The sequence below is a fragment of the Anopheles marshallii genome, chromosome 2 (genome assembly GCF_943734725.1).
Source record: "Anopheles marshallii chromosome 2, idAnoMarsDA_429_01, whole genome shotgun sequence".
Lineage (NCBI taxonomy): Eukaryota > Metazoa > Arthropoda > Insecta > Diptera > Culicidae > Anopheles > Anopheles marshallii.
The window spans coordinates 44,383,788-44,411,699 of NC_071326.1; the positions used below are offsets into that span (position 1 = coordinate 44,383,788).

Consider the following 27,912-nt stretch of genomic DNA (forward strand, 5'->3'; position numbering starts at 1 on the left):
AAAAATAATGACAATAACTTCTGGATGTTAATGCAACTGTATGTTTAACATATTAAGAGTACACAGTTGAAAGACTTTTTCACAGTAAGCGCATTTTAGGGTCCTGCAAATATTTGTTGTGATGGAAAAGACATTTCCGCAAAACGAATGAAGCACTGGTACGGATTAAACTCACTACAAGAGGGTTGACTGTATAACCTTTTTTGGTTATGTATTTTACTCGTGTGTCTCAGGCTCATGACTCGGCTAAGCGAACAACACGGATAAAATACGTATCTGTTTATGTTGCTACATAATCATGTATAAAGTATCGGTCACAAATATCGGTTTTGAAGTAAGTATAAGAAATCGTGTTGAGAATTGTCATTTCCGAACTCCACAATTAACTCAACGTCTGGTTAAAAGGCACCCAAACAAACGGCGTTTCAATGTGTTTCATTCTTTCAAACATTTGTGAAACAGTTGCACAATGGTACGGTCGTGTTTTACTAGGGGACCTTCACGTCGGAATGTCATGTACCTTTGGACTACATCATAAAACTAAACATAAAGTGTAACAAACATCAACATCACACCAAAATCGAACCGAAAATTGCCATCCATAAAGTGTTACTCCGAACGGAACACGATAACGAAACCGACACCGTACGCGGAGAAGAAGAATTTACAAGAGTGCAAGAAGTCGATTTTACCTAAACTTTCGCTTTCTTCACAACCAGGCGAACGTTGCCGGAAAAAGCGAGCGGTTGAATTGGAAATTGGAGCAAAATAAAAATCCATTTTACCATCACTCGGTACCCAGGCTCCAGACCGTTGGAATGTGCTGCGGCAAACGTTGGCGAAAATTTTCAACGGATCGCTTGGTCGTTCCTTATGTTTATTTAACTGTTACGACCGCTTACGAGACACACACACACATAGACCGGGCGCAAAAGTGCGAGCAAAGTTCGGTACGGGACGATAAAAATCAAAAGCCATTCTGTGTTAACTTTTGAACGGGTAATGGGAGAAAACAGGGCATAGAATGTAAGCCACCGTAATTTCACCTACATGTTAACGTTTGCAGCACCGCTTCCCGACGCTCGGCCGGAAAGGACATTAAGCAAAGCCCGCAAACAGAGCGCAAGGAGCACAGCGCAGGTGGTAAAGGGTTTTATGGTAAAATAAATGGATTAAAATGAAAGGAGTGTTGTTGGGTTGTTGGGGTGGGTTTTGAGCGCAAACACACCCTCCCAGTGCATCAGGTGCCTTGGCGCCTCGTGAGCAAGCAGAGGGGACATCCGCCCAGGTTTAGGTACATTTGGTTTGTTTTCCTTTTTTCTGCTTGGAGACGAAAGTGTCTTACACGTTTTCATATAAATCGATTCGATTTTGTACGGGAATAGCCGCCACGGGGCATAGCTTCGCTGTACGTCATACAGGCTGAAGCGGTGTGTTGTTTTTCATTACCTTGCGCAAGACAGGAGACGAAAAATATCGATTTCCATGACCATCCCACTTTCCCCCGCACCAATAGGGGGTTGTTTTTTTATGGCATGAAGCGAAGGTTGGTTCACCAGCGACTTGTTTCTTTTTTTTTTGCTAGTCCGACTGCCGCGACAAGGGAAAAGAATTTCCGTTCAAAAGTTTCACTTTCATCGCGCTCCTGAATAACGTCACACAACAAAAGGGAAGAAAGAAAACACCAATTCGCCGCGCTCGGTTAGACCGTTGTCACGGTGAATAGAAAGGAAACTTGCACCCCATAGCCTCCATCCGCGCAGTACATACGAACAAGAAATGGAAAAAAAAAGTAACGTCCCATCGCCAAGCAAGTGAAAGAGAGGTGAGCAAGAAACGTCAAGGAGCGAATGGAGACGCCCGGTAGCTGACGGGGAAAATAAGAAAAACCTAATGGGGCGGGAGAGGAGAAAACATGGGGGGGGGGGGGGGGAAATGTATGGGGAACTGTTGGATTTTATGAATTTTCCGAGGGATGGAAATGGTAAAGCATTGTTTGCCAGACCGAACAGGAGGACATCTATATCGCAAGGAAATGAACTGCTGAGCCAAGATTACGTGATGGTTGTGTACAAGGGCCATTTCCCTTTGATAGCGAGACAATTCTACGTAATATCAATCACTCTCTGCTTCTTCATACATCCCCTTCCTCCCTCTCCCACACACATACACTTATCCGACCATTCGATCGAATCGATTGGTTGGCTTGGTGGTATAAAAGCGACCATATCGAAAGAAATTAAGAACCGCTTTCGTACGTACGAGGCACATCGGGAGAGAGTCTTCGTTCACCGTTGTTGGCGTTGTCTTATCGAATCGATTTTCTTGCGCAACGCAACTTTATTCCATTTACACAGCGTTCGTGTACGTCCTGTGGTGTAAGTGGAACGGAAATACTTTTCTTTTGTGTTTGCTCCAAGCGCCCGTCCTGAGCCGCGAGCGAAAGAGATAAGTAGTCGCAAGATGCTAACGTTATTCCAAGTTTCTTGTTTATACTCCGAGGTGAGAGAGAGAGTGAGTGAGCGAACAACGTGAAAGGGAAGGGAATGATTTTATGTAAAGATTTTATTCGTATGTACCCCCTGCATTGGTGTTGCCGTCCACTGCAGAGAAATTTCCACCGTTACATAGCAACATTTTCCAACAGAAAACGGTAGGTAGAGCAGGGTTTTCTCCGGTCGAACGTTTACAGCATGCTCAAACGGAGTCTTCTGCTGGGTCGATAAAAGGACGTTGCTGCCACCATTTACGGCACACACCAGTGGAAAAGGGCGGATTTCGGTCCTAGTTAAATGTAGGATGAGAGCCATAACCGAACCAAACCAAGACAGCTAAATTGGATGGTGTACCATAAAATTCTTTACCTTGTTGTGTGTTGCGTCAGATTTTTTTTTCGTTTCTTGTCCTTTTTCAAACTGAGGACTGATTTTAGCTTACGGATAATTTGCTGTGATTTGTCTTAACATCTTATTGCAAAGTTTATTCGACATGCATGACGTCTGTTTCCAAAAATTATAATTTGTACATAGGATTCTTTGGCAAAGTTGGGGCATGAAGAAATGATAAGTTTCAAAGTACAAATTGGTTTATGTTGGTTTTTTTCCATGGCCCAATATACTATAAAACCTAATTTATTCCATTACAATAATGCGTCCACTGTTCACCACGTTAAAGTATCAATATTAATGCAAGCCATCAACAAGCTTGTTGGAAAACATTGTGTGAAATCGTACCCTTCAACAGGTTGTTTTGCAAAATCGAACCACATCCACGCAAAAAAGACACACGGTCACATGGACGAAAGCGAGAGTGTTTTTTTTTATCCTACACTTCCTTCCTTAACGTCAATTCACCTAACTACCAACCATACACTCTCGTGTACAACCGCGTGCAGAAGGCTTTTCAAGTGCAATGACTTTCGTCAACGATGCAATGGGGAATGGATTTCGTTCCAATGCTTTTCCCTCCCACTCACCCTGCCCTTGAGGGTCCCAGAATTATGCTGGAGGGAATTCAATAAAAAAAGGGTGAGACGATTGAGTGTGTGTGTGTATGATGTAAAGGAGTGAACGTGAATGAATTTTCAACCAACAGACAAGCTCCAGACGGTCGACAGAAAAAAGGTCTAAAATGGCGCGTAATACCAAACACAATAGCTGGGAAGAATGAAGGCAAAGGGACCACCTTTTGGATATGAGATGACTGGATGGAGATTGAATAACTCTGTTAGTGGATGACGAATGAAATGGTGGAAGGTACGTGTGTGTGTGTTTGTGGCTTTTTCGCAGTTATTTTATAGAAACCGACGAATTTAGGTACTTAATACCTTCCCTTAAACCTTAATAATTAAAATGCCTAGTATGAATTGAATCTGTTAGATATTCGTGCATAATTGTGTAAGATGTTTATTAAGCTGAAGTGCCTGTTTTTTAACCACCGATATTCGCATTAGAAACGCAGACAAAATTGTCACATGGGGACTTGGGTCACATGGGGTAGTGAGATTTTAGCATCATCAAAAATGTTTGTGCCAATCGCATCTGGCCCCGATTGGGCTATTGTATCAAAGGCTGAACTATCCGGAGATGTGATGAAACATTGGTCTTCATATGATTACATATTGGAAACATATGATCGACCTGATATAGTAAACGCCAAGCTCATCAGCACCAGATCAATACTCTGTAAATCAACAACTTTATTCAGTAATCAATGTTGGTTAATCGAGACTCCCGGAATGCTGAGAATAATCTGTTAATCAAACAAGCTGTTGTAATTATACACCATTACACTTCGCTCGCTGACAAATTAGTTTATTTTTAATGAGAAAGGTACCGTGCTTCGATCAACGGTGATCTTTCAACAATCAATCAATCAAAGAATTTCCTAAATCGATTGATGGTCATCCCGAATCAACGAAGTTTCATGGCAACAAGCTATATATTCGGAATAAATTATCGTAATTATATAAAACAGTTTACTAAATTAGAATGACAATCTCAACTTCCTAATCCAACCTAAATCTAGAATCCCATATTTATTCAGCCTTTTACACCAGCTGACTGGAAACTTAGTGAAGGACGATTCGTGGCCTGCTTTCAGAAATTGTTCTGAAGAACAAGCTTTCCGTTGGGTACCGTTGAACAAATCTGTAGCACACTGGGGAGAGTTGGCGGACATCGGTAAATCGTTTACCATTAGCCAGCTGAAAGGGACTTTGGTTTTAACTCTTCAGAAACTCCTTCTTCTAAGTGGCACTACTTAGATCCGGCTGGCTAATATCTTCACCTCGCAATTTTTCAATTAGTCTTAATACGTACAGGTACGTCTAACGCGTCTTCCTGTTGGTGAAACATCCGGACAGACCGATTTTAATTCGGCCTTAATCTTCAACTTTAGAAACTGAGGACTATACTGTAGCATGTTGGCTTTTCTTTAACGAAATGACCTTTGTCTAGAAAGGCAAATAAGTATTATTACAACCAAATCTGTCATTGGACACGATGTCAAAAATCTTTGCTCCAATGTGAAGCTGATATTGCACCCAAACCAAGAAGCGGTGTATCGTTGATAGGGGTTTCATACAATCGTTGCTACAAATTAATTGATATCGTTATCAATATTGTGTCCGCACAGCAGAGTAGCTGGGTTTCCCCAAAAAGGTCCGGGGAACTCGTATGACTCGTAATCGCCAAAATTAGTCCATGTTTTAATACGTACTGATACGAGACTGTTTTGATGGTAACGGATACGTAATTTCACCGTACCTCTTTTGGACTTTTTGAGATGAGAGCTTGTCGCCAGAAGCTTGCTTTCCTACTGACACACATTTTTGAAATGGATTAGATTGTAATTCCATTTAATTTGTTAACTTAGAAGATGTGTGAAGAAACATATGCCCATTCTGTATCACAGAAAATGCAGAACACCCATAGAGCTTAGCATAGCGCACAGTACATCCTTACAAACATTACAGGTATGGACCACCGGTAGGCTGTACGAACGGGAAATAAACCGACTGGGTAGTAAATATAACACGATGCACTGGACACAAAGATAAAACATCAAAAAAGGGCCGTCGGTTACGTGATACGCGGTGACTGGAGCTTCGGGGGGTACTCTTCCGATGGATGGATGGAGGGTGTGTATGGAAACGCACGAGTTCACACGATAAAACACACTGTACAGTAAAAGGAAAGCCAGCCAGACTGGCACGGTAGCGGTAATGTAGAGCAGAGTGTGGTAGGGTGCGCGCGGCAAGGTCGAATGGACTTGTTGCCCGTCGAGTCGTCGTCGTCATCGTCGTCGAGAGAAAGACCGCGTCAGTAGGTCGCGAGGTACAAAGCGGTCGTCGGAGCTAAATTCGTCGGGAGGCAGGGTCGGTAGAGCGGGAAACAAATACACGGCAGCAAGGGAGACGATGCCGAGGAGATGGGTGTGGGGATACTGGTTGTGTGTTGCGGATATGCGGATGCGGAGGTGAATGAACGACCAAACGACCGACAGACGAACGAACACCCGAATCCCTCCCGTCCCCAAACCCCCTCCCAACACACGTACCCTTTTTTTTCAGTCCCCATCACACCCATCGACGGCACACAGCGCGAAGACGAGGGCAATGTTGTGATAGGGGGGAGGTGCGCAGTGGAGAATGGTGAATCACCATCTTCCGGCCCCTATCTTACTCACACTCTCGCGTTCATCCACCCCAAACAATCCTATCTGTTGCTTCGTTATACAACAACAACAAAAAAAAACACGCAAACACACAGGAAGGAAAGAAAAAATAAATACATAAACGGGAAAGAAAACGCAGCGGCAAAAGTGGCATTCGAATTCCGTCCGTACGTCCTGTCCTGCCATTTTCTTCTTTTTTCCGACCCTTTCACAGCCGATCAAACTGCACACGGTGATGCAGTGGCGGAGGAGGACCTAGAGGAACTAGTGACAACGGGGGGAGTGGGCAGAAGAACAACAAGAGAGAGCTTCCTCGAGCTTGCGGTGCGCACAACATTGCGGCGACGGCGGTACTGGTTCGGTTCGGTTTTGTGCTTACGCTTCTCACACCTCTTCAACCTTGCGCTTCCCTGGCCGTTTCCTTCCCTCCCCGACACTACACACCAACTTGACGACACATTTATCGCGCGTTTGATGGAATGGCAGCCGGCAACAACAGCAACACTCCACCACCGCTGCCACGTCTATCAACAACCGTTACCGTCGTCCGTCCCTATCATCATCATGCCCCAGCGCCGTCCCTCCGGTCTCTCGCGTATGTCTCAACCAAAACAAACCTCGCCCGGTGGAAGGAAGCAAATTTGCCTGTTTTATCTGGCGTTCTTAGCCCAACATTGCGCGCGTGTGTGTGTGTGTGGCTGTGTGTTTGGTTTTATTTTAGTGCTTTTTTTCATTCGCTCTTCCATCAGATCGTTGTGGACGGTATGCAATCGACCCCCTTCGAAATCTGGGCCACTGTCAAGGTCGACTCTGTTGAATGATAGGATAAGAGTGTGGCGAGCATTCGGAAAGGTTACGCGTATTGAACGAACCAGCAATACGATGATTTGGATGCCAGTTACCAAGCGCGTCGTTGCCGAAAAATTATGGTGGTATTGTGATGAGCTGGATTTGCATTTAGCATTAATGCTTATTGATGGATCAGAAAGAGAAGCAACAAACAATTGTAGTGCTGTGCTTAATGCGTCTTTTGAGAAGAGTCATTCATATGCATCTTAAGTGAGAAATCATTCAAAGCTGGAATCGATTCCCAAAAGATTCATGAATCTTCAGAGCAGTTACGGATAAATTTTTCTTGAAGTTGGAGCCCATTTTTAGCAACTGTTACCCGGGGAGAGGCGGTACATGACGGTTATGCTCCAAGAAGAGAGTCAGCAAAAGGTAAAACAAGGACAGTAGTCAAATATACTGTTTACATCATATACTTCAAATTAAATCCAATATTTAATTTTTTAGAATTCAACTTCGGTCCAAAGTAATAAACTAATTGCAGGGGTGGAGAATCCACTGCCCAAACTAAGCGGTCACGGGGACCTTGAGCAGCAAGAGGCCCAAGCACCAATAACACCCAAAATATCTGCCCCCCATCTGCTAAGCGCTAAAAGACCCCACTGTCATTTCACTTAGGGTCTCCAAGGAACTCGATCCGCTAATGACTATCAGTAGAAAATATCCTTGGAATTTGTCTGGACGTAGGATCCTTATTTGCCCTAATTAAATCCCCTTACCGGGGGCGACTTGGCGGTGTATTGGTAGCAGCACCGGTCTCCACACGACAGGATTGGTCCAAAAACCTATCCGGACCAATCCCCCGGACGCAGGACTGACTATCCGGTTGCGTGTGAATAACGTCAAAGAAAGCCAGAAATGGCAGACGCAGACCTCTTCAAGTTGTTTTGACGATGAAGAAGAAGAAGGATCCCTATTGTTCATCGTTTATCAGTTGTTTCTTGATGCATAACGGAGCGTAAGCTTTACTAACCTGATGCGGTGATGGAGCTGGTTGTGGTGGCTGCGGTGACGGACTGGGGCCACTGTGTTGCTGCTGCTGCTGCTGTCCAGGACTTTGTGGAGGGCCGTGTGGTGAGGGAGGCATATGTCCCGGACCCGGTCCCGGACTAGCAGCTGGCGATGGCCACGACCTGACGGGTTCGTACTATAAAAAGAGCAGACACGCGATGATAAAGCGTGAAAAAGGTATATTAGTAGCACATAATTGAAAACATGCAATTTTTGTGAAGTATTTTGCGGTCGAACTTGCCAGCGTTGATATTTTGACTAGAACGCTTCATTTTAATCTCATTAATTGTAGAGGTTAAACAATTCTTCCATTATGTATACTATTATGTATAAAAAACTGAAAAAAAATATTCAAACAAAATCCAGGTCTTTGAAACCGTTTATGAAGTGAACATCACCAAAAACATAAGGTTGCGAGGAGGTGTAAATCATCAGTAAATGAAACGCTTGTAATAATTAATACGATGATAGACCCCTCAATTCATTCAACGCTTTATCTTACTTATTGTTATACTACTCAATAGTATTATGCCAATTACGAAATGGATTTGATTTTAGGATTTCGTGAGTGTATTCCGTTATAAACGCTACCTGATCTGATTGTATGTCCTTTACGATTGTTGAACTAATACGCAAAGGTAACTTCAAAACTCATAGCAATTTACGTCAAGGGCTGCTAATCCACTGGATGTGGATGATCAAAGTGAAAATGGCTAGCGTCATATTAAAACAAGTGATGCAATTCGACCACAACGCAAAACTATCCTAAACGACAGCATTTGTATCCGGTAAAATGATGAATTCAAAAGGACGTATACGTGGGACGTTGAGTATAGAACATAAACCAGGAAAACAATTTTTTTTATTTTATCCCATTCATCCCATTTCATTTATTTTATCCTATTCCCAAACATTCAGCAATAAACATCAGCTGATGCCAAACAGTATTGCAAAGCGCGTACGAGACGATGGTTCGTTAGGGAGAATAGAAATGCCCATGGGAATGGATGATACGTGGCTGGCAAGAGCTTATCGAAACAGCTGTTTCGAGCGGTTCACACTTTGCTCGGACGTTCTGGTGAAAAACATGAGTCATCCTTTGCCGTCCTCGGTACTCTCACAATCAAATCTGGAGTAAATCTAGCACGGATACCTAATATCCCTGTAGTAGCGCTGATAGAGATGATTGATACGTTCCGAGAAGACTATTTATGTCGACAGGAAAAGCATTACGCGAGCCGATCTTACCTGATGCGGCGGATACGGCGTACGATGGTTCGGTGCGTTGGGTCCGCCTGGCGTCGGATAGCGCTGTGGCTGGTAAGGAGTATACTGAGTATTGGCGGGCGGTCCCTGCGATGTGGGTGGATGATGCTGCGGTGATTGGCCGGGCGCTCCGCCAGCGGGCCCACCAGGGGTACCCGCCGGCGGTGGTCCCTGGCCCGGTGGAGCTCCTGGTGCCGCGCCGGGTTGGCTACCGGCCGACTGGGGTGGACCCGGTGGTGGCTGCTGTTGCGACCCCTGCCCGGGCGGTTGAGGTGGAGGATAGCTGCCGGGCGCTTGGCCCGGTGGGCCCGGCGGATATGGTGACTGTCCTCGTCCGGTATTACCCTACGCGAGAGAAAAATGAAACAAACATGTTTATTAATGAGACGTGTTTTACAGAACTCCACTGATCTTTAGAGAGATAGAGAGAGGGTTAAAGTTTTACAGATTTTAAAAGAAACGTTCTAAGCATTATACCCAATCAAACAACGCAACATCAAACATACGCTCCGATCCGATCCTGTCAAAAGGATCCAAGTTCATTTGACTTTCCATTAATTTCAAAAGCAAACGTCAATCGAATTAACGGCCGATAATGGCCATCTGTTTCTGATCTGTAGCTAATTCCTTCAATATCCCTTCAATATTACAAACACCACACGAGAACACTAAAACCCGTTGAGTAAGCACGTTACGTTGCAATACAAATCAATACATTACGGCAACAAATTCGGTTGGAAAGGCGGAAACTCGCTTCGAAGAGAATCATGCCGGGCAGGGTTTAGTCGCTTACCATGTCCCCAGAGTGTATCCCCCACCGAACTAAAAAAGCCACTGTCACACCCTTGCGGAAAGATGCATCCTGCGTTGCTGCAGCCGGAACGGGAGCTATCAACATTAAACAACCGTCAGTCTGCATCTCCGATGGCATGTGCGCTTGTAATGGAACCATAATCGTCATCATCACCTACCTATGCAACCGATACATATTACCGAGCGCTCGTGCAAAGGTGGACAGGTCGTAGCTCGTGTCTAGCACGGGTTGGTTAGTCCTTTGCATGTAACGTGCCAACCGTGGAATGATACCATTTCGCACATCATTCGGGATGCATCGCAGCGGGTAAGCGATGATACACTTTTTAAAACATTTAGCGACACATGTCGATAGTTTCACGTCCATTGGTTAGACAGTATAATGGTACTACATCAGAACACGATTATAGGTAATCGTATAAACCAGGGAACGGAAAACTGTGCAGTCTGTTATTTTTGGTATAGATAGCGATAATTAGTGAAATTGATCAAGTTTTAAATATAAATGCACAAAGTACCAAAGATTATTCTTTTTTTTATTCAAATAGCTAATTATAAGTAAGAACAGTTTTAATTACCGTAATAATTATTATTTGCCAATAATACGACGAAACAAAGAAATATCAAATGTTGGACAACATCCAGAAAAAATGCAATCCCACACCTATCCCACAGCTATAACTATAGAAATTTTCTAAAAATATACAAACATATTGAATGTAGTGAGAGAGACGAATGAAGCTGCGGCCCAAACTTTCAGAAATTGTAGAAAATAATATAATGATAAAAGTTTGATTATAATATAGTGTTTATATATCTCGTATAAGAAATATCACGCACGATATTTCTCGTAAATTAATAAATTGTTTCGCCACCCCTGATACAAGGGAATGAAAATTTTACGCATGATTGTTGATCTAATTGTAGCACCATTATTGGCGTTTTAGGAGTTAGATTATTTAAGAGGGGATGTACTAAAAGGCTTAACAATAACGCCACTTATCGCCGCTTAGTCAACAAGAATAATTAAACTGAAATCACTTAAAAGATTTCCCATAGCTTCGTTCGTCTTCGTTTGGCGGAAACCAATACTTGATGCTAAATGTTAAGTTATTTTTGAAATTTTGCCTACAGTTGGGAAAAAATAAACTAGGACGAAAACACTGACCACACTGTTTCGTAATGGATGTATTAAGCATTCGCAATAATAGTGTTATGTACACGAATTAGTAGCAAATGCAATTTAATTCCTCAAATATCTTTGCTTTTTTTCAGCAAGCTGCCCGGAAGGCATTTGTTTTGTGTTGTGAATCCTTGCCATTGTTTCGACTTCTGTTACCAGCGCTATATTTGTTAAGGTACGTTTCCTAACTTTCCCAACTACTGTTGATGCTGCTACGTTCACACTGCTGCTGCTGCTGCTAGATAAATGCTACATAATTACTACGGTTCGTACACTTGTCATGATGATGACGCTTTCCACTGAGCTACGGTGGTAGATGGTTTAGCATCCACTAACAACCAGGCGTAGTAGGAACGAGTGTACCGGTAGTAAGAAAATAAACATGAGCTTCCATGCTGAACAAATAATGCTCGCCGAAAGGGCAAAGACAAAAACACGATTTGAAACTATAGCAACTGCACACCCACAAACAGTGCAGTGTCCTCCGGACGAGCGAAAGGTCTCGCCGTACGTGGAAAAATAGTACACAAATTTCAACATTCACACATTACATTGCACAGCCCCGCGGTACCCATTGTTTCCATTAGTAAGTGGCAAGCAATTGCAAAATTGTGTTCCATCCACCCGATGGTGCTCTGGAAGACAGCCGCGTCAGGTGGAAAGCGAACACCCGTTATCCTTTTTCCAACATTCCAAGCATACAGCCAGCCGGCATCATCATCAACGCTGGGGAAGAACTCACGAAAACGCCCCTGTTTCCAATCACGCCCATTCTCTCTCCCACCCCCCATTTGTGCTCGTTTCCCCTTTCCATGCAGCAAGAGAGCATTATCAGCACGAATCGCAAAAGCGTCCTACGGTTGCACTAATCCCAAGCACCATGAATACCCCTCGTATAACGCAGTGGTACGTGCAGATATCCGTCGCATGGTACGCTGCTAAAAGTAAAAAAAACCCACACACACACACACACCCGGAGACCTGAACACAATTCCTCTCTCTTTACTGGAAAGAGAAATGAAATGGAGGCGCCTGGTGTAGTCGATGGTAACGTTTTGCGTCGGCAAGCTCCGCCCATCAGCATCAGCACAACAGCAGACCAGAAATGGCACAAAATGGCTGACCAGCTAAAAGCCCGAACAGTTGCTGATGTTGCTGCTGCCTGCATGCGGCGCGCTGATATGTTGCGGAGCGGCGAACAGGCTGTATTAAGGCAGGCAGGATGATGTGGAAAGGACGGGCGGTGGGTGCTGGTGGCTTTTTCAACCATTCCACCATACATTCCCGGCAAACCGATGCTTCGGTGCGCGATGCTATTGGACGATCATACCAGGCACAGGGTGGCAAATATCGATTTTCCTTCGGGGTGGCTGTTTTGCGGCAGGAGCATACTCTCTCCCCAACAGGGAAATCTGATTCCTGGCAGGTTTGTGGTATGTGTGAGAGATGAGCATTTATATTTAAACGGTGAAATAGACGGTGCTTATGTAGTGGTGCGCACTTTTATTGTTGCCCTGAGTAGCTATCGACGTGGCAACTGTCATTTCCAGTGCAGCTAAAACAGGATAAAATACAGTGTTTCAGTGTTTCTGAATTATTTCAATGGGGAATATGGTGTTTCCTTAGCCGTAAAATAACGGTAACTTACAAACCCAAAATAACGAAAAAATAAACAAAATTAAAAATAATTTAACTATTTATAAATTATATAAGAAATAAATTTAAAATTATTGTTTAAACCTCTCCCTGCCTTTTCCTCATACTAAACACTGTGTCATGTGTGTTCCTCTTAATAGTGAGTGAAAACTCCATTTGAAGCACCCAATTCGCTACAACGTAAACGGAAACTGGCATCGCTAGAGAGAGATTGCAGTTGCGTTCGAAACTTACTGCCGTTATTATCCCTCTCTAGAACACGCTTTTTGGCCAAACGAATTATATGACGCCGGCGAAAAGGAGAGTGTAAACGGTAGCATTTTCCACACATATTGCAACCATATTGGAGTTGACAACTCTGGCTGCTTCTGGGCAAATTTGGGGATGCACAAAGGACTAGAGCACTGCTGGTAATGTTACGAATGCAGGATGGATGTAGCGAATGGAACGATGGCGAAGAAGATATCGAGCACGGGGAGAGGAAACAACAAAACGGTTATAGATTGTAATTTTATCGCAGCGTACAATTGTTTCGTCCTTCCAATGCAGAACATAAGCTGTGCCCTGCCGTTGGTTGTTCGGAATATAATTGAACGTAAATATCCCACACCGTCCTACAACAACTCCCTTCATAGATTTAATCGCAACATTCAACAAGCAAGAGGAAGTCGATTCCAGTTGGGGGAAATGAAGGGAAACGGATAGAAACAGACTTTCATCAGTGAAACAACTGCATTGGTGCATGTCCCTTTTCCATGCTGACGATTTTATAGTTCCCGTTCAATGGATCATTTATCGGTCCGAATGCACTGGAGTGAATTTTTACCAGGAAAAAACCTAAACCGTCACTATCCGACAGACGGAAAGCGAATGATATGCGTTGGAAAGAGATACTAGCGATTACATCGAATCCAATGGAGGCGCCTGGTGTTTATAAAGAAATACAAGATATTGGAATTAAAAAAAAAAACGATAAGCTTTGCCACGTGAACTCAGCATCCGTTTTGCTTTCTTCTCAACATCCATTGCTGCAAACTCCGGCCAGAAACCTCATTCATTGCCATTACACGATTTCTTTCCACACCGCCTGCAATGTGTCTTTGCTGCGGAATTGCTTTGCCGATATAAAATGGGGCACAGAAAACACGGACCGAGAATGGGGAACAGAGACAGGAGAGCAGTGCACGGAAGGAAAAACAAAACCGTTCGCTGTGCCGCAACTTCACAAAAACCCGAAGGGACATCACTCACTGCTGCCCTTCGTTCTGCTAGCACATGCTGTCTCTCTGTCTCTCTCGCCGCTCTTGCTTCTTTTTCATCGGGAAAATGGATAGGAAAACAGACGCACCAGCACACACACACATACAAAGAAACCCACCCACTTAAGGGGAGGGGGGGGTTTTGGCGTTGGTGGTTATATCGGCTTCGAGCACGGAGTGGAGCGTGCACAACAACAAAAAGCGCTCTCGGTCGGTGTTTCGCCACGGTTCACTTCCTTTTTGCTGGAAGGGAGAACACAACGAGCGGAAAGAGCGCGATCGAGTGAGAGACAGAAAACGGATGCAATGCAATAGATGAGGAGCAGGCAGGGACAATGTTGGCGTGTGTCCCACGTGCCGGAATCGTTATCCGTTTTATTCCAATGTGCCGCCATGCTCGGGCAATCCTAGTTTTCCAAAGTGTCCGGGCACAGTGGGATAAAACGTAAGCGCCAAAATGTGTTTTACGCGTTGGTCATAATTTGGTACAAACATTCTTGTGAGTAGCTGATTTAATAACTCAACTATCAAATGTTTGAAACTAACCAAAACTGTGAATGAATTTTGTAGTGATCGCTTTTTAAATTATATACTATATAAGATTTAAAAAAATTCCATTTTTAAAGCTACTAACACTTATTACTAATCAAAGCTAAAATAATCTGAAACATGTTGGTAACGAACATTGTGTCAATTATATCAGTAAGTAGAAAAACAAATAAAATCTTTAGAAATTTGACCTCTGGCATCCACACGATTGCACTCAGTGTTCCGGGACGGTTTTGTCATCGCTTCCGAGGGCACACCAGAAAAGCCGGAGCCACAACACACCAGCCAGCCATAAACGACTGAATGCCAGCAGCCAAGCATCGGGCACCGACCAGGGCAAAACACCGAACACATTTTCCCGGTGCCATTGGGCTACTGGTAGCGTCAGGACATTCGCACATACACACACACACACATACAGGCGCAGCAAGCACTACAGAAGGCAGAACACATTTTTGTGCACACGCCTTGACTGGTGTACCAACTCCCACTCGCCCTGACAAACGGTGGTTTTGTGCCGGGGTTTTGCTCCACCCGTGACAGTTGCTGCCCGCCCAATCCCACTCTTCCTTTGCTTGCCCCACCACACCACATTCGATCTTTCGGCGTCGTGTGTACTCTGCGTTGTAGCCAGCACACAACTTTGCTGATGGTAGTATTTTATGCCCAGCTCGCAATCAACCACCCCGGACCACCGGTGGTGGTGCTAAGCTCATTCCCGCGCCCAGCCAGGACCGGCTATCTGAAGAACCGGAGCAGCTTGATGTTCTTCAGTAAGGAAAATCCAAGCTACTTACTATGGTAGTGCGGTGTGTTCGACGGGTAGCAAAAGCGGAAGACTCCTTTCTGTGTTCGAAACTGAAAGCCACCAGTCAGTGGTGGCAGCTATGGGAGCCGCTGTGCTGCAGAAGGAGTTGTTGAAGCAAGCGAGCAATTTTAGGACTCACACATACACACTCTGGCTCAGTTTGTCAGAGGGCCCGTACCGGGTTTCAGATGCAAACGTCTTGCTAGCCCGCCAGCCGGAGCACGACGGTGGCAAGCGCTTAGATGGAGGGAGATCGACGAATGAAGGATAAAAACCCAGACACACACCGGGCTTTTTATTCCTTCAGTAATGGGTCCGAATGCTGCTGGTTCCACTCTGTTCTCCCAACAGAACCAAACCCCGGTACAGGCAGCGTTAGTGTGTAGTGTCCGTTACCATTTTGTTTCCATTCCATCTCCATCTCGACCGATATACAAACTATACGAGAAAGTTTCTTCCACTTTTCCGGCTGTAGACGGGACATTGCAGCAGGACGATTCGTCCTACCTATTTGACGACTTGCATTCGTGTAAAAACATAACCTTCATCAGTGTGGTAGAAGCGAACAAATGAGTCTGGAGCGAAAGGACACTAAGACAGGGTTCGGAAAGGTTTGCCAGCAAATAACACCCAGAGCGTCACTGCGAATAAGCGAGCAAGGGTATATTACAGTGTGCTCGTGTCAGAGGGAATGGTTTATGAGGATGCATCTGATCTGAACGATTAGAGGTAAGCGGCAAACGGGTCGACTACGTACCTTCTTTGCTGCTCAGTCAACCGAAAAGACGGCAAAAGCAAGACATTTCAGTTGACAGTTGACTAAGGTAATGGAGGCACAACGTGTCAGGGAATCAGAGGCGTTCCAACCGAGGAAGCAAAAGCGTCGTAAATGAATGAGTGCGGGCATATGTCCAAAGTTTCCCATTTCAAATCCCTGCTCCTGTCCGGATGGGAATGTTTCCTTCTGATGAAGTCATTTCCTTACGAAAGGGAAACTACTGTCTAAAACCTTGAGTTGTGCAATTAAACTTGCTACTGTCAGAAATGAAGTATCATCCAATTGTGGTAAACGTAAATAAGAGCTCTTCAATATGGTTAAATATTTAAATGTCTTGATTTGAGGTTCAATGCTGTACGTATGGAGCATTAAGTATTTAATATTACCGTTTCTTATTCAATGTTATTTCCGAAAATGTTATCGGAAGATGATTTTCCGTTAAAAATATTCCGCTGTTTCTACCTTTCAAAATCTAAGCTTTTAGTAAATCAAGTTGTTATGTAAGTTTTTATGACGAAGAATTTCTAATTGCTACACTCAAACTGCTGTACTGATTTCCAAAACTTCTTTCCAACAAAAGTAATTAATGAGAGCATAAAAATGAGTCTCAAAAGTCACGTTCCGGACCGTTGTAAACGCGCGAAAACTACACTGGAAAATTGAAAAATCACGACACCTGCATTTGCAGCGAATGCAAGTAACGATGACACGTTCAGAATGGAAATCAACTAAACGATAAGCAGGGCGAGAAAAAAAAAACCAAACACCAGAGCTAACAGATGTGTTCGTTTATGCCAGCCGGAAGTAATGAGTTTCCGACACTACGTAGCACGAAAAGGATGCAGTGGTGCTGGGTACCAGCAACGATTTACGCACGGTATCATCACCGGGACATTCTGAAACCTCGTAGGAACTCAATTTCCAACCCGTTACATAGTGCACGGTGGTTGGAATCGGGTGAGTGCATCATAAACATCGGTGCATCCGAACGTTTTCCATCGAGACTTAACTGAAATTGAAGCAGTGCACGATGATTACTGCCCCGTGCGAATGAAAGCGGAACAGGAAAATGGGAGGGGGGGGGGGGGGGGGGGGGGTGGGGAAACGTTCGATTGAAACGTAACTCCGAGATGTGATCGTTGAAAGACGAGCGGAGGCTATGGAAGGAGCAGAAGCGGAAGATGGGAAACCATTCCACCTCGTGTTAGAGAGAGTATACGCTAGTTCAGGTCTCTACGTTTTGTTCTGTAGCGTAGCGTACGCGAGTTTAAATTGAGGATATGGATACAAAGTTTACGACGATTGCACCAATCACGATGATTTGGGGAAAAAAAGCGAAATAAAAAATAAAAAAAAAACAATGCCGCAAGCCAGACGGTGATTGTTTTATCCTGGCACGGCATTAATTTATCGTCCAATTATATTGGGAATTGCTTTTCGTGCTCATAGCAATATTGCTTACTTACGAAGTGTACAAAGGAAAGAACTTCTCTTTATATTTTTAATTAATTCCCGACACATCCTAAATTGTTACTACTACTATGGGAATTATTTATAATTATTTAATTATGATTATTTTTGACATTTTTACACGCTTTTTTATCTTTTTACATGTTTCAATCTTGTTTTACTCAAGTTATTTTTGAAATATACGTGTTAGTCAGAATTAGTCTCCACTAGATGCAGGCAGTTACAGACACTGAACTGTCTAATGGAGGCTGCCATGATGTACTCTCTGTCATTATTATCGGACAAATAATTAAACTCGTTAAAATCCAGTAGGTTTGCCACGTCATTTGAATGACACCGAACAACCGGATGCATAAAGTAGACCATCCACATGAGCCACGGAGCCGTGGTAAGTTGAAATGCAGTACTGATATTGATATTGATCAATAGGCAGAAATAGAATGTTGAGGGATAACAGTGTTCGACTGACTCCTTCAGCGGATAACTTCAATGGACTCCTGCTCAAGAGGATTCCAAGCCCACTAAATAGCACATTAAGCTATTGCAACAACTCTTTGAAAAGCGATATAGAATCTAAGTTATAAAATAATTTGAAAACTATAAATTAGACGAGAAGCTAATTCGTGGAATATTGAAGGATGATTACTAGTTTGTTCAAAGTCATGAAATCATCTAACGATGAACAAAGTTGATTAATGCTCAAAGTAGCATTCAATACAATCGATTCTTTCCGTTCCAAAGACCTCCACAGGTTGTAATATTTTGAATCATTGTCAAAAACATCCAACAATTATCAATCATTGCGAAACATAACATACGGCGTATATATTGCTAGAGTTCTTTGCAAAGGTGCTGATAAAATTACATCACTTCAAGTGACAGGAACAGGGCGACAGATTATGGTTTCTGAATGATATTTGCTTCCATTGCCTTCCAGTAGGGGGTTCGATTTCACCAATCGACAATAATTTATTGTCCAGGTCAGGAACATTGTCGCGGACAAAGGGTGAAACGAATTTCAGTGGATATTTTAAATGGGGAAACCACATTCGTCAAACATTAACCCATGGAAGCATGTCTTAACTGGTATGCATACAGGGGAATCGAGATCCGGACAAAATATTCTCCATTACGTCTACGTTTGCCTACAAGCATAAGAATGTGAAGAACTTCTTGTTCTCGACAAATAACTATACTCAACTTACTTATTTTGGGATATTTTAAATCCTTCTCTAAAATATTTGACAAACTCTTTTCGGCGTACTATTTGCTTACTGTGCTTCAATTACGCTAGATGATCATTAAAGTCTTCAGCGCTATCGTTTGGTAAAACGTTACTTATCGCCTTTACCTAAAATAGATAAATTAGATTCCTTGGAAAGCACATTGACCTCCCATTTGCTAGTGTCTTGACTGAGTCTCTCGCTCTCTCTCTCCTCGTACCTTCGTGTGCATTGTCTTCAGTGTCAAGCAAATTAATTTTGCTAATTAACTTTTGATTGATACTCTCCCGTTCACCCACTGCAGAGTGCAAAGGCGAGCATGGCAGAGGCCCGATTGTTGACGTCCCTTTTGAACATTTACAATGAACGGATCGAAGTAAACTTCAAATCTCTCGCAGACAAATATAAAATGGCGCATAACACTGCACACGCACAGAGAGTGGACGTGTATTTGTGTTCTCCTTGTACTTTCCCATCTTTTGCCCCCCCCCCCCCCCCCCCCCTCCCTCCGTTAGTAAAGTTGCATAGAGATAATTAGAAAATGCACCCGATGCACCCGAGCTTCACCAGAGCACATCCGATGCTCGTGATTATAAACAATTGCCAATAAGCGGTGTACACACAAATACACACATACGCAATCCGAATGCGATAACTGCGATCGATTATTTAGAGCCTTTTGGAATTGTGGGGGCAATATCGGGGTGACGGAGCTTGATGCTCTGCGCTTTGCGCATGCATTTTCGCTTGCAACGAAACCGATGATATCCTTGCAACACATTTTGCATGTTCTAAGATGGCTGACGATGGCCTCGGGTCAAAGGAACATATCGTCGGTGAAAGGTGTTTATAATTATTTGATGGTTGCAATAGAAAATCGATAAACAGGCAACTCTGCACATGAGCGTGAACGACTATTGAAGATGTGTATTCGTGTAGTTTAAACCCCTTACCTGATTAGTCAGAAGTGCAATGCAGCGGGAGAAGCACAAGAGAAAAAAAAACGGAAAAAAATATGTTAGTTTAATTTGACTTGTTCTAAGGAAAACCAACCCTTTAAACGCTTAGAATTATTTACGATGGATGAAACAACAAGAGGGCGCTTAGCTTCGATTCTAGCCAATACATCACCAGCTCGACGATTAAATGGGTTCTAGTGAAAAGAAGATGCTCGCTGCGGCAAAGGGATGTCAAAAATAACTCCTTCACTTCTTCTCGCAATGCTTTCTTCTTTCTTCCAGCCAATGAAAATTAAGATTGAACGGAAAACAGTGAAAATAGAACCCAATGGACGACTGCAGTAAACAGGTAAGGTCACTATTATCCACCGAACAAAACGTCGCTCGCTACGTAGCTGTTTTCGCGGGATGTAACTACCACTAAGCTCGCGGAAAAGCGAAAGGAAGCTTAAAAAATGCTAAGGTAAGGGTAAGTGGATATGCGCGGTTGCACTTTCGGCAGGACGTAGTGTACGTGAGTACGATATGCACTTGCAAATGTGGGCCACAACACCAAATACACCTCTTGTAGGCTTCACTGTCGGCGAAAAACTGAACGTTCGCCGAAAGTCTCCAGCTTCCGACCCGTGTTTGCCCGAATCGGGCGACCGGATGGGTGACCCGTGCTACGCTAGAATTTCGCCAGCCGGTGCGGCGAAGGAGTGCGGTGTGGGACACGCAAGAAAAGCGCGACGGTAAAGCCGAAATGGACAACAATATTGTTCGACGTAGCAGTGTGTGCACTTGCCGTGTCCGTTTTCGCCCGAGGAGATGACGGCGAAAGTAGCAAGGATGTTTCACCGCTGCTTCCCTCCACCGGCAGCAACCGCCATCCGCAGTGCGCTTGGTTCGCATTTCGATGGCAACGGTCATCATTATTGCCGTGCGTGGTGTGCGGCTGTAGAATGCAGAGGCACGGTCTGGGTGCGTTTAACTGCAAACGCAACAGCACGCATAAATGAAATTCAACCTCCACACCTGCCTCCTTCGATAAACCAAACATCGACAATACGCTCGATTCCCTTTCACGCATACAAACAACCAGCGGTTCCGGGAAAATGTGGAAGAGTCCGTGTGCGTTCTCGGATGCACATTCCTCGAACCTTACAAGGACACGTGAGGCAACCCCACAAGAGCCTGCCCCCCACATTCACTTTGCCGGCAAGGTAAATGGAAGGGTTGAGAAACGATCCCGTATGAAAACTCGCATTCTGTACAGCGGCGTGTTCTCTCCCTATCTGGCTCGTGTGGTTTTGATTGCATCATGCTGCTGCAGTGAATGCAAATGTACCGTCAGATTATCTGATGTTGGTAATACTAGAATCAAGCAAATTTTTATCGTGAATCAACCTCCTCAGCAGTTCTGATGGACGTCGAACATCCTGTGGCTTTACATTTGAGATTCAACGATGTCGATTGCTGGTGAGCGTTATGTATGGCAATCTCATCGATCGATACTGATTGCGTATGTAGTAAATGGATACGGAATGTCTTAAGTGGTAGGCGATGAGAGACGTGTGACACAAGCAGATAGTAATCAATAACATGTTCTGCAGAATAACCCTACTGCGGCGGTTCGATCAATTGTGTATAACTTATTTCTCCCGAAAAATATTATCGCTTCTGCGAATGGAGACGCCTGGTCGTTGCTGCGTTCCTTTCCTTAAATTATCCTTTTATTCACCCAAATCTTGCAATCGATGCGAACAGAATTGCACGTGCACGGAGGTTGCTGCTAACATGATTAGGCTTGATGTTAGGCCGTGCGTTACCCAAAATCTCACTAGGCCCGAATTAAATTGCTGTAATATCCATCATATGAAATACACGGATGACCAACGGATGCGCTGAGGGAATGGTTTCAAATTGGTTCGAAATTGGTTGCAAGAAAAGAAATTATCAAAAAGAATTCTGTTTTCCATAGCTTCATCATGACCTGTGGCAACACAAATATTTAACAAACGATCCAACAGAACACGTCGATTTCAATCAAGTGCGGCATAACACAAATTGAACCATCCGAAAGCGTAGCGTTTTTAAGATAGACAGAGTTAAGAAAACAATCGTCGTAGATATGAGAAAACCTGTAGGATGTTGTAATGATGGGAGCAACAATATCAAATAATGAAAAGGTATGTACATTATAAGTACATTCTCTTCAAATTTCGCATTCGTCTGACCTTTGCTAGGGAATTGGTCGAAGCCTTTAAAATATTCTCTCAATGTTTACATCCTTCAGGGTAACTCTTCCTTGGTTAAAATCCAAATTTTCCATTATTCTCATTAACGCATGCAAAAACGTAGATTTTTTGTAACCATATCAGATTTTCTTGCGTTTGCCTTCTTCTCTCCAGTGGCCTTTTCAGTCAACTGACGAATAACGAAAAGGTACTTTGCGTTGAAGAAGATTCAAATTGTAGACATAAGATCTATGAAGTAACGCACAAATCGATATTTTTTTAAAATGAATTCTTGCTGGTTCCGAAGCAGAAATGAAGTATGAAATATTTCATAGTTATTACAAGATTCAATCATGGTCAATCATGTACATCTACCAACTCAAAACAAACGACAAAGGAATACTGAACCCTATTGGACATGAAACTTACGTGCAATTGCACCAGATGGTAGCTGGCTTACGCGTTATTCACTCACCATGGACAGCCTCACCTCTTTCCGTCAATGCAATACACTGCCCTAGGTGGGTGAAGGTGGTTAAAAAAGAGGTGACGTCGTTGACGACCCAAGCCAATTATCAAACACTGTTCAAATATTCGAAAAGTCAACCATCCGGCGGGCGACGTCTATCGGCGTTACGAGTGTGTCGCCGCACAACAGACCCGGTCCCGCACATTGTGCGTCATCGACAGCTTTGCATTAAGAGCACGACCACGCGGTTATGTGTGTCGTCGCCAAGTTGACCACCCACCACTCCCGGGGCAGCGGTTGTTGATGCAGTTATTTATAAAACCCCATTTGCACGAAACCGTTTGTGCCGATGGACGGCTGCTGAGGAACTCTATCTGTTGGTGGCAATGATGATGATGATGATGGTGGTAACGGCGATGACGGTTCGCCCTGAGGTTCGGTTTAGTCGTGTCACAAACGATCGTGCGGTTGATGCGAACCGACGACAGCCACCCCATAGCACGGGTGGACTATTTTTGGCGATTATTTCAAAAAACGACATAGGACAAGTTATGCACCGAAACGAAGACGAAACGGTAAGGATAAGGGATTGTAAGTAACAATGTAGTCCGAAAAGCCCAACTGCAGGGAAAGGAAACACTTTGTCCTCCAAATCAGTGACTAAATTGTTGAATTTTGACACAATGTTAAAGGACAAATTGTAAAATCCTTCCATAAATATTTTTATTTTTTTTTATTTATTTCCATTATGACGGCCAAAGGCCGTATGGTCAACCTTCCATAAATAATATAGCCTTCCATAAATAATATAGCGAAAAAACAAAAAAAAATATTATAAAACGAATAAAATTATGTATAGTTTACTAAAATAACATCGACAACTCAGCAAAGAAGAGCTTCTTTATAGGCATAGCAACCTCAAGAGGTCTAGGCTTGCCACTTCTCCCTATCTTTGAGTTAAGTTACTCGTAGCTGGATTCATTCATCGTCATTTTTTTTTTTGCATGGAGTAAATCTGCAAACAGAGACCATAGGGACCATTACCTCACCTCACATATCCAAAAATTACGCAAAACAACATCGCGGAAAGATTTTGTGCAAACACGTCGTCAGTACCAGCACTCATTGTTTCATTACGGATCCGAGGCAACTGAGAAAGTAAGGGAGCAGAATCTTTCAAAATTTGCCAAGAAATACATGATTTGGCAAGCGATCTGCTCATGTGCTCAAACAAAGCAGTGGAAACTAAAGCCCATCGGAAAATGCTAAGCTATTATGAAAGCAGGCTAAATGGAAAAATTCTAAAGAGGTCAAATCTCAGGCAGACGTAAGGAAAACGTGAGGTTAACTACAGAAGAATCTGCAGCCAGGTGTTGTACAGAATCTAACGAGTGAACTTAAGTGTAAGGTACGAGGGTACGGTTATGTTATTGAAGGTAAATTAAATTAATACGCCAAAAATTTGCAAATGGCTTATATTTTATCGCTTGAAAATTTAAAAAAAAATCAGTTAATTTTTTGCAGCGTATTTTCCGTGATGCAATTTGATGTGTTATAGTTTAGTATTGGCTACAATATTTTCTTAACTCTGCTCTGCTCTAGAATTTGCGACAAGCGACAACACCTTCTTGCAGTTATTGGAATGTGGAAACGAGGATCACAGCTAAGATTATTAAATTCTTTGTGTCGTAATAAAAGTCCAGAAACATTCTGTGCATCCAAAATGGTTGTCAGATGCTTTTGACACCAAAGATAACCATTCCCCACGTATGCAAGATATGCCAACTACATGTTTTACAAGGTGTATAGAAAAAAAGACATATGTTTTACGGTGTCTGACCAGATTTTCTTTAGCTCCATCACACAACGCCATATGTTTGTTCTTGTCGCTTGTCAAGAATAGCGGCTTATTGTTAAATGTTGTAAAACAACTGAATTTATGTATCAACTCTCGAACTCGCCAGTGAACTATAGTCACTAAGCTGTGCGCGCGAATCAATATCTACATTTCGAAGGTCAGAAAAATTGTCCAAAAAATCTCCAATTAAACACATGCACGTCTACATTAACTCGAATTGCCGCAGTTAGCATATTCCCTTGCGCTATTCAACGTGTTGGTTCTCTTCGATATCTTCCGGAACCCTGGAAGTTTTTAAATCTCAATAAGTATTGAATTGACATTCTGCTACCTATAAACACGTTAAAGACATGTTCAACTTAGAATACTTTCCCAAACCAAAGTAAAACAGCTTATGCAACATGTTGTACATCACCCCGTACCCAAATATTTGGATGCCAAAAACGGTTTACAGCAGTAGATGGACTTACCGGTGGTGGCGGTCGATACGGTTGCGAGTGGGGACTGTAGGGTCGGGGCGGCGGGGCCCAACCCTGCTGTTGATGCCCACCATGGTACGGATGCATACCGGGCTGTCCTTGACCGGGCGGTCCACCACCAGGACCGGGCGGTTGACCGGGCCCGGGCGGCTGTTGACCCTGGGGTGCGGATGGGTCGTACCCGGTCGGTGGATAGCGGTGATGCGGTGCACCCGGATGTGGTGGCGGCGGTGGATGCGACTGTAGCAGCGAGTTAAGTGTCGGCGTCGGGCCACCGGCGGCTGGTCCACCGGGCGGTGGTGCGTTCGCACCTCCACCGGGTGGTGGTGGCTGCCCACCAGCTCCAGCACCACCGGCACCAGCGGCCGTCGGCTGCTGAGACATGTAGCGGCTGTGCCGCCCATGCATCGGACTGCCGGTGGCTGCTGCTGCTGCGGCGGCGGCGGCTGCCGTTGCTGCGGCGGCCGCGGCCGCCGGTTTTCCCCCGGTATGCTGCGGTGGCGGTGTGCCCGCACCACCGGCGCCCCCACCACCACCGGCACCACCGGTCGAGGCAGCAGCCGCTGCGGCCGCTGCTGCGGCGGCTGCTGCCGCACCCATTCGATGCGCGTGATAGTGTGCGTATGGGTCGGGTGCTCCACCAGCACCCGGCGGCTGCACGTTCGGGTCGTGCGGATGATGGGGATGGTGATGGTGGTAGCGGGGCGCGTACTGCTGCTGATGCTGCATTGCCGGCGGTGGCGGCTGACCGTACACCTGCCCGTGATGCTGCATCTGATGATGGTGGTGACCCATCGGGGGTGGTGGCGGTGGACCACCGGCACCACCGTGCGGTGGCGGTGGTGGAGGCCCGTGGCCATGGTGCGGCGGTGGCAACGATTCATCCTTTCCGCCGGCTCCCCCTGCACCGGAACCGCCCCCGTTCGGTGCCTCACCCGGACCGGCACCCGGTACCGGATGGTGGTGTTCGTAGGGCGAAGAATGGTGTGGCGGTGGCCCATGGCCTGGTGGTGGCGGTGGTGGTTGATGGTCACCACCCGCACCCGGCGGTCCCGGTTGATGGTGGTGCGGGTGATGGTGTTGATGCGGATGCGGCGGCATATGCAGTGGGTGCGGTGCATGCGAATGGTGGGGCGGTGGCGGAGGGGGCGGCTGCTGATGGTGGTGCTGCAGCTGCGCATGCGGATGATGCGAAGGCGGCTGATGATGTTGCTGCTGCTGCTGCGGCGTCGTTACCGGTGTGTTTGCAGCAGCAGTTGTCGTCGTAGTCGTGGCAGAGGCGGCTGCCGTCGAGGATGCTCCTCCCGGGACCCCACCGGCCCCTCCACCGGTTGTTCCCGCCACACCTCCTCCTACTCCTGATGCGGACTTTTGACTTTTCGGATCACCCATCGTGTGTGACGTCGGCGGCGGCGGCGGCGGCTGGCCTCTGTTTTATTGCTGGCAGTTGGTTAGTGGCGTCGTCGTCGGTCTGGGTGACTTGATTGCTCTCCGTGAGGCGACAGACCACTTAACTGCTGCTGTGGTGCTGTTTTTCGGCCGCTACTGTTCTACTCGAACGGCGCTGGTTCGATTCCAACATTGCTGTTGGGTTGAGATGCTGAAGGACTTCCGTCCCTAACAAGATACTTAAATACACAAACACACGCGCGCGCGACTCTCTGTTTTACGCTGCCTTCGTTTACAACAACGTTTCCTTCACTTTCGGCTATTCGACTACGCGCGGCACAATATTCATGACAATCGTACACGTACACGGTTACACACACACATACACATAGATAAATGCACATACATATACACGCACGGACACACACACACGCGTGTGCGGGTGGGTAGCGCGGGAGAACAAAATCTGACCGATGTTGTGGAAAATTTTCACAGTAATACTTAACCCTTCACTTGTGGACTTCCTTCCCGCTTTCACTCATTTTTCTCTTCCACTTTCCACAATCAAATCGCTGATTTTATTCCAACCTGCTTAAGCTGCTTCGCGCAGCACACATTGCTAACACACACGAGAGCGAGCAAAGCACAACATTTTTTTTTCCACAACGTGATTACACATTCACGTACACACACATACATTCACCTATTTCTGAATTTGCAATACTCGCTCGGATGCATTTTCCTCCTGCAAACAACACACAGCAAACTTAGATATTTACATACAGACACAGGCGCGTGCACACAAACACACGCATACACTTCGAACAAAAAAAAAATACACACACACTGCCTTTACAATGAACACGTTGGGTGAGCTAAACGAAAAGTCAACACACACGCCGGCTGGCTGACTTTTCTATTGGCTCCACACGTTCCAGACTGAGCAGCGCACAATAGCACCAACAAAAACAGAAAAAAAAAACAAAAACCAAAATAAATATACAAAATATACGAATGGCGAACAAAACACTACACCAAGACGCTACACTTCCATTCAATTTGCCGGCATCATTTTCGCAAATCCCTTGCCGATATCAAACAGGTGGCCTTCAAAACAGCCCTTAAAAACACCCCCACACCGAAAGCGGTGAAGAGATGGTGCCGGACGGCTGTGAAATCACTTTTTTCCGTAGCGGTTGTTGCTCTAAATTAACTACCATCAATCATGCATCGGCACGGCTGGAGTGAAATGTAGAAAAACGAAACCTTTAAACAAACGCACTTCTGACTCTCAGGGCATTCACGGACAGATCCAAACGCATAACTCAACATATTCGTCTCTTTGGAGCGCTATTGGCTTAGATTTGCACATTTCGAACTGACATGTGTCCAGCGGCAGTCCTGAGGTCTCTACGAAAATGATTCTGAAAATATAGAAGAAACAATAAAACTATTAGATCCATGTGTGAGGTTGCGTACCATTGCATAGATGCATAG

The 27,912-nt window shown here is 44.7% G+C and overlaps 1 protein-coding gene across 1 annotated transcript in view; it reads right to left on the minus strand.

Annotated features, from left to right (window-relative positions):
* Positions 1-26,418, minus strand: part of LOC128709016 (trithorax group protein osa) — a 99,210-nt gene extending 72,792 nt beyond the window's left edge. Inside the window, exons 1-3 of the mRNA XM_053804000.1 lie at positions 25,018-26,418; positions 9,286-9,648; positions 8,000-8,173 (exon numbers count right to left, since the gene is read on the minus strand). Of these exons, the coding sequence (XP_053659975.1) occupies positions 8,000-8,173; positions 9,286-9,648; positions 25,018-26,418 (1,938 nt within the window). The remainder of the gene's footprint in view (positions 1-7,999; positions 8,174-9,285; positions 9,649-25,017) is intronic.
* Between the last annotated feature and the right edge of the window lie 1,494 nt (positions 26,419-27,912).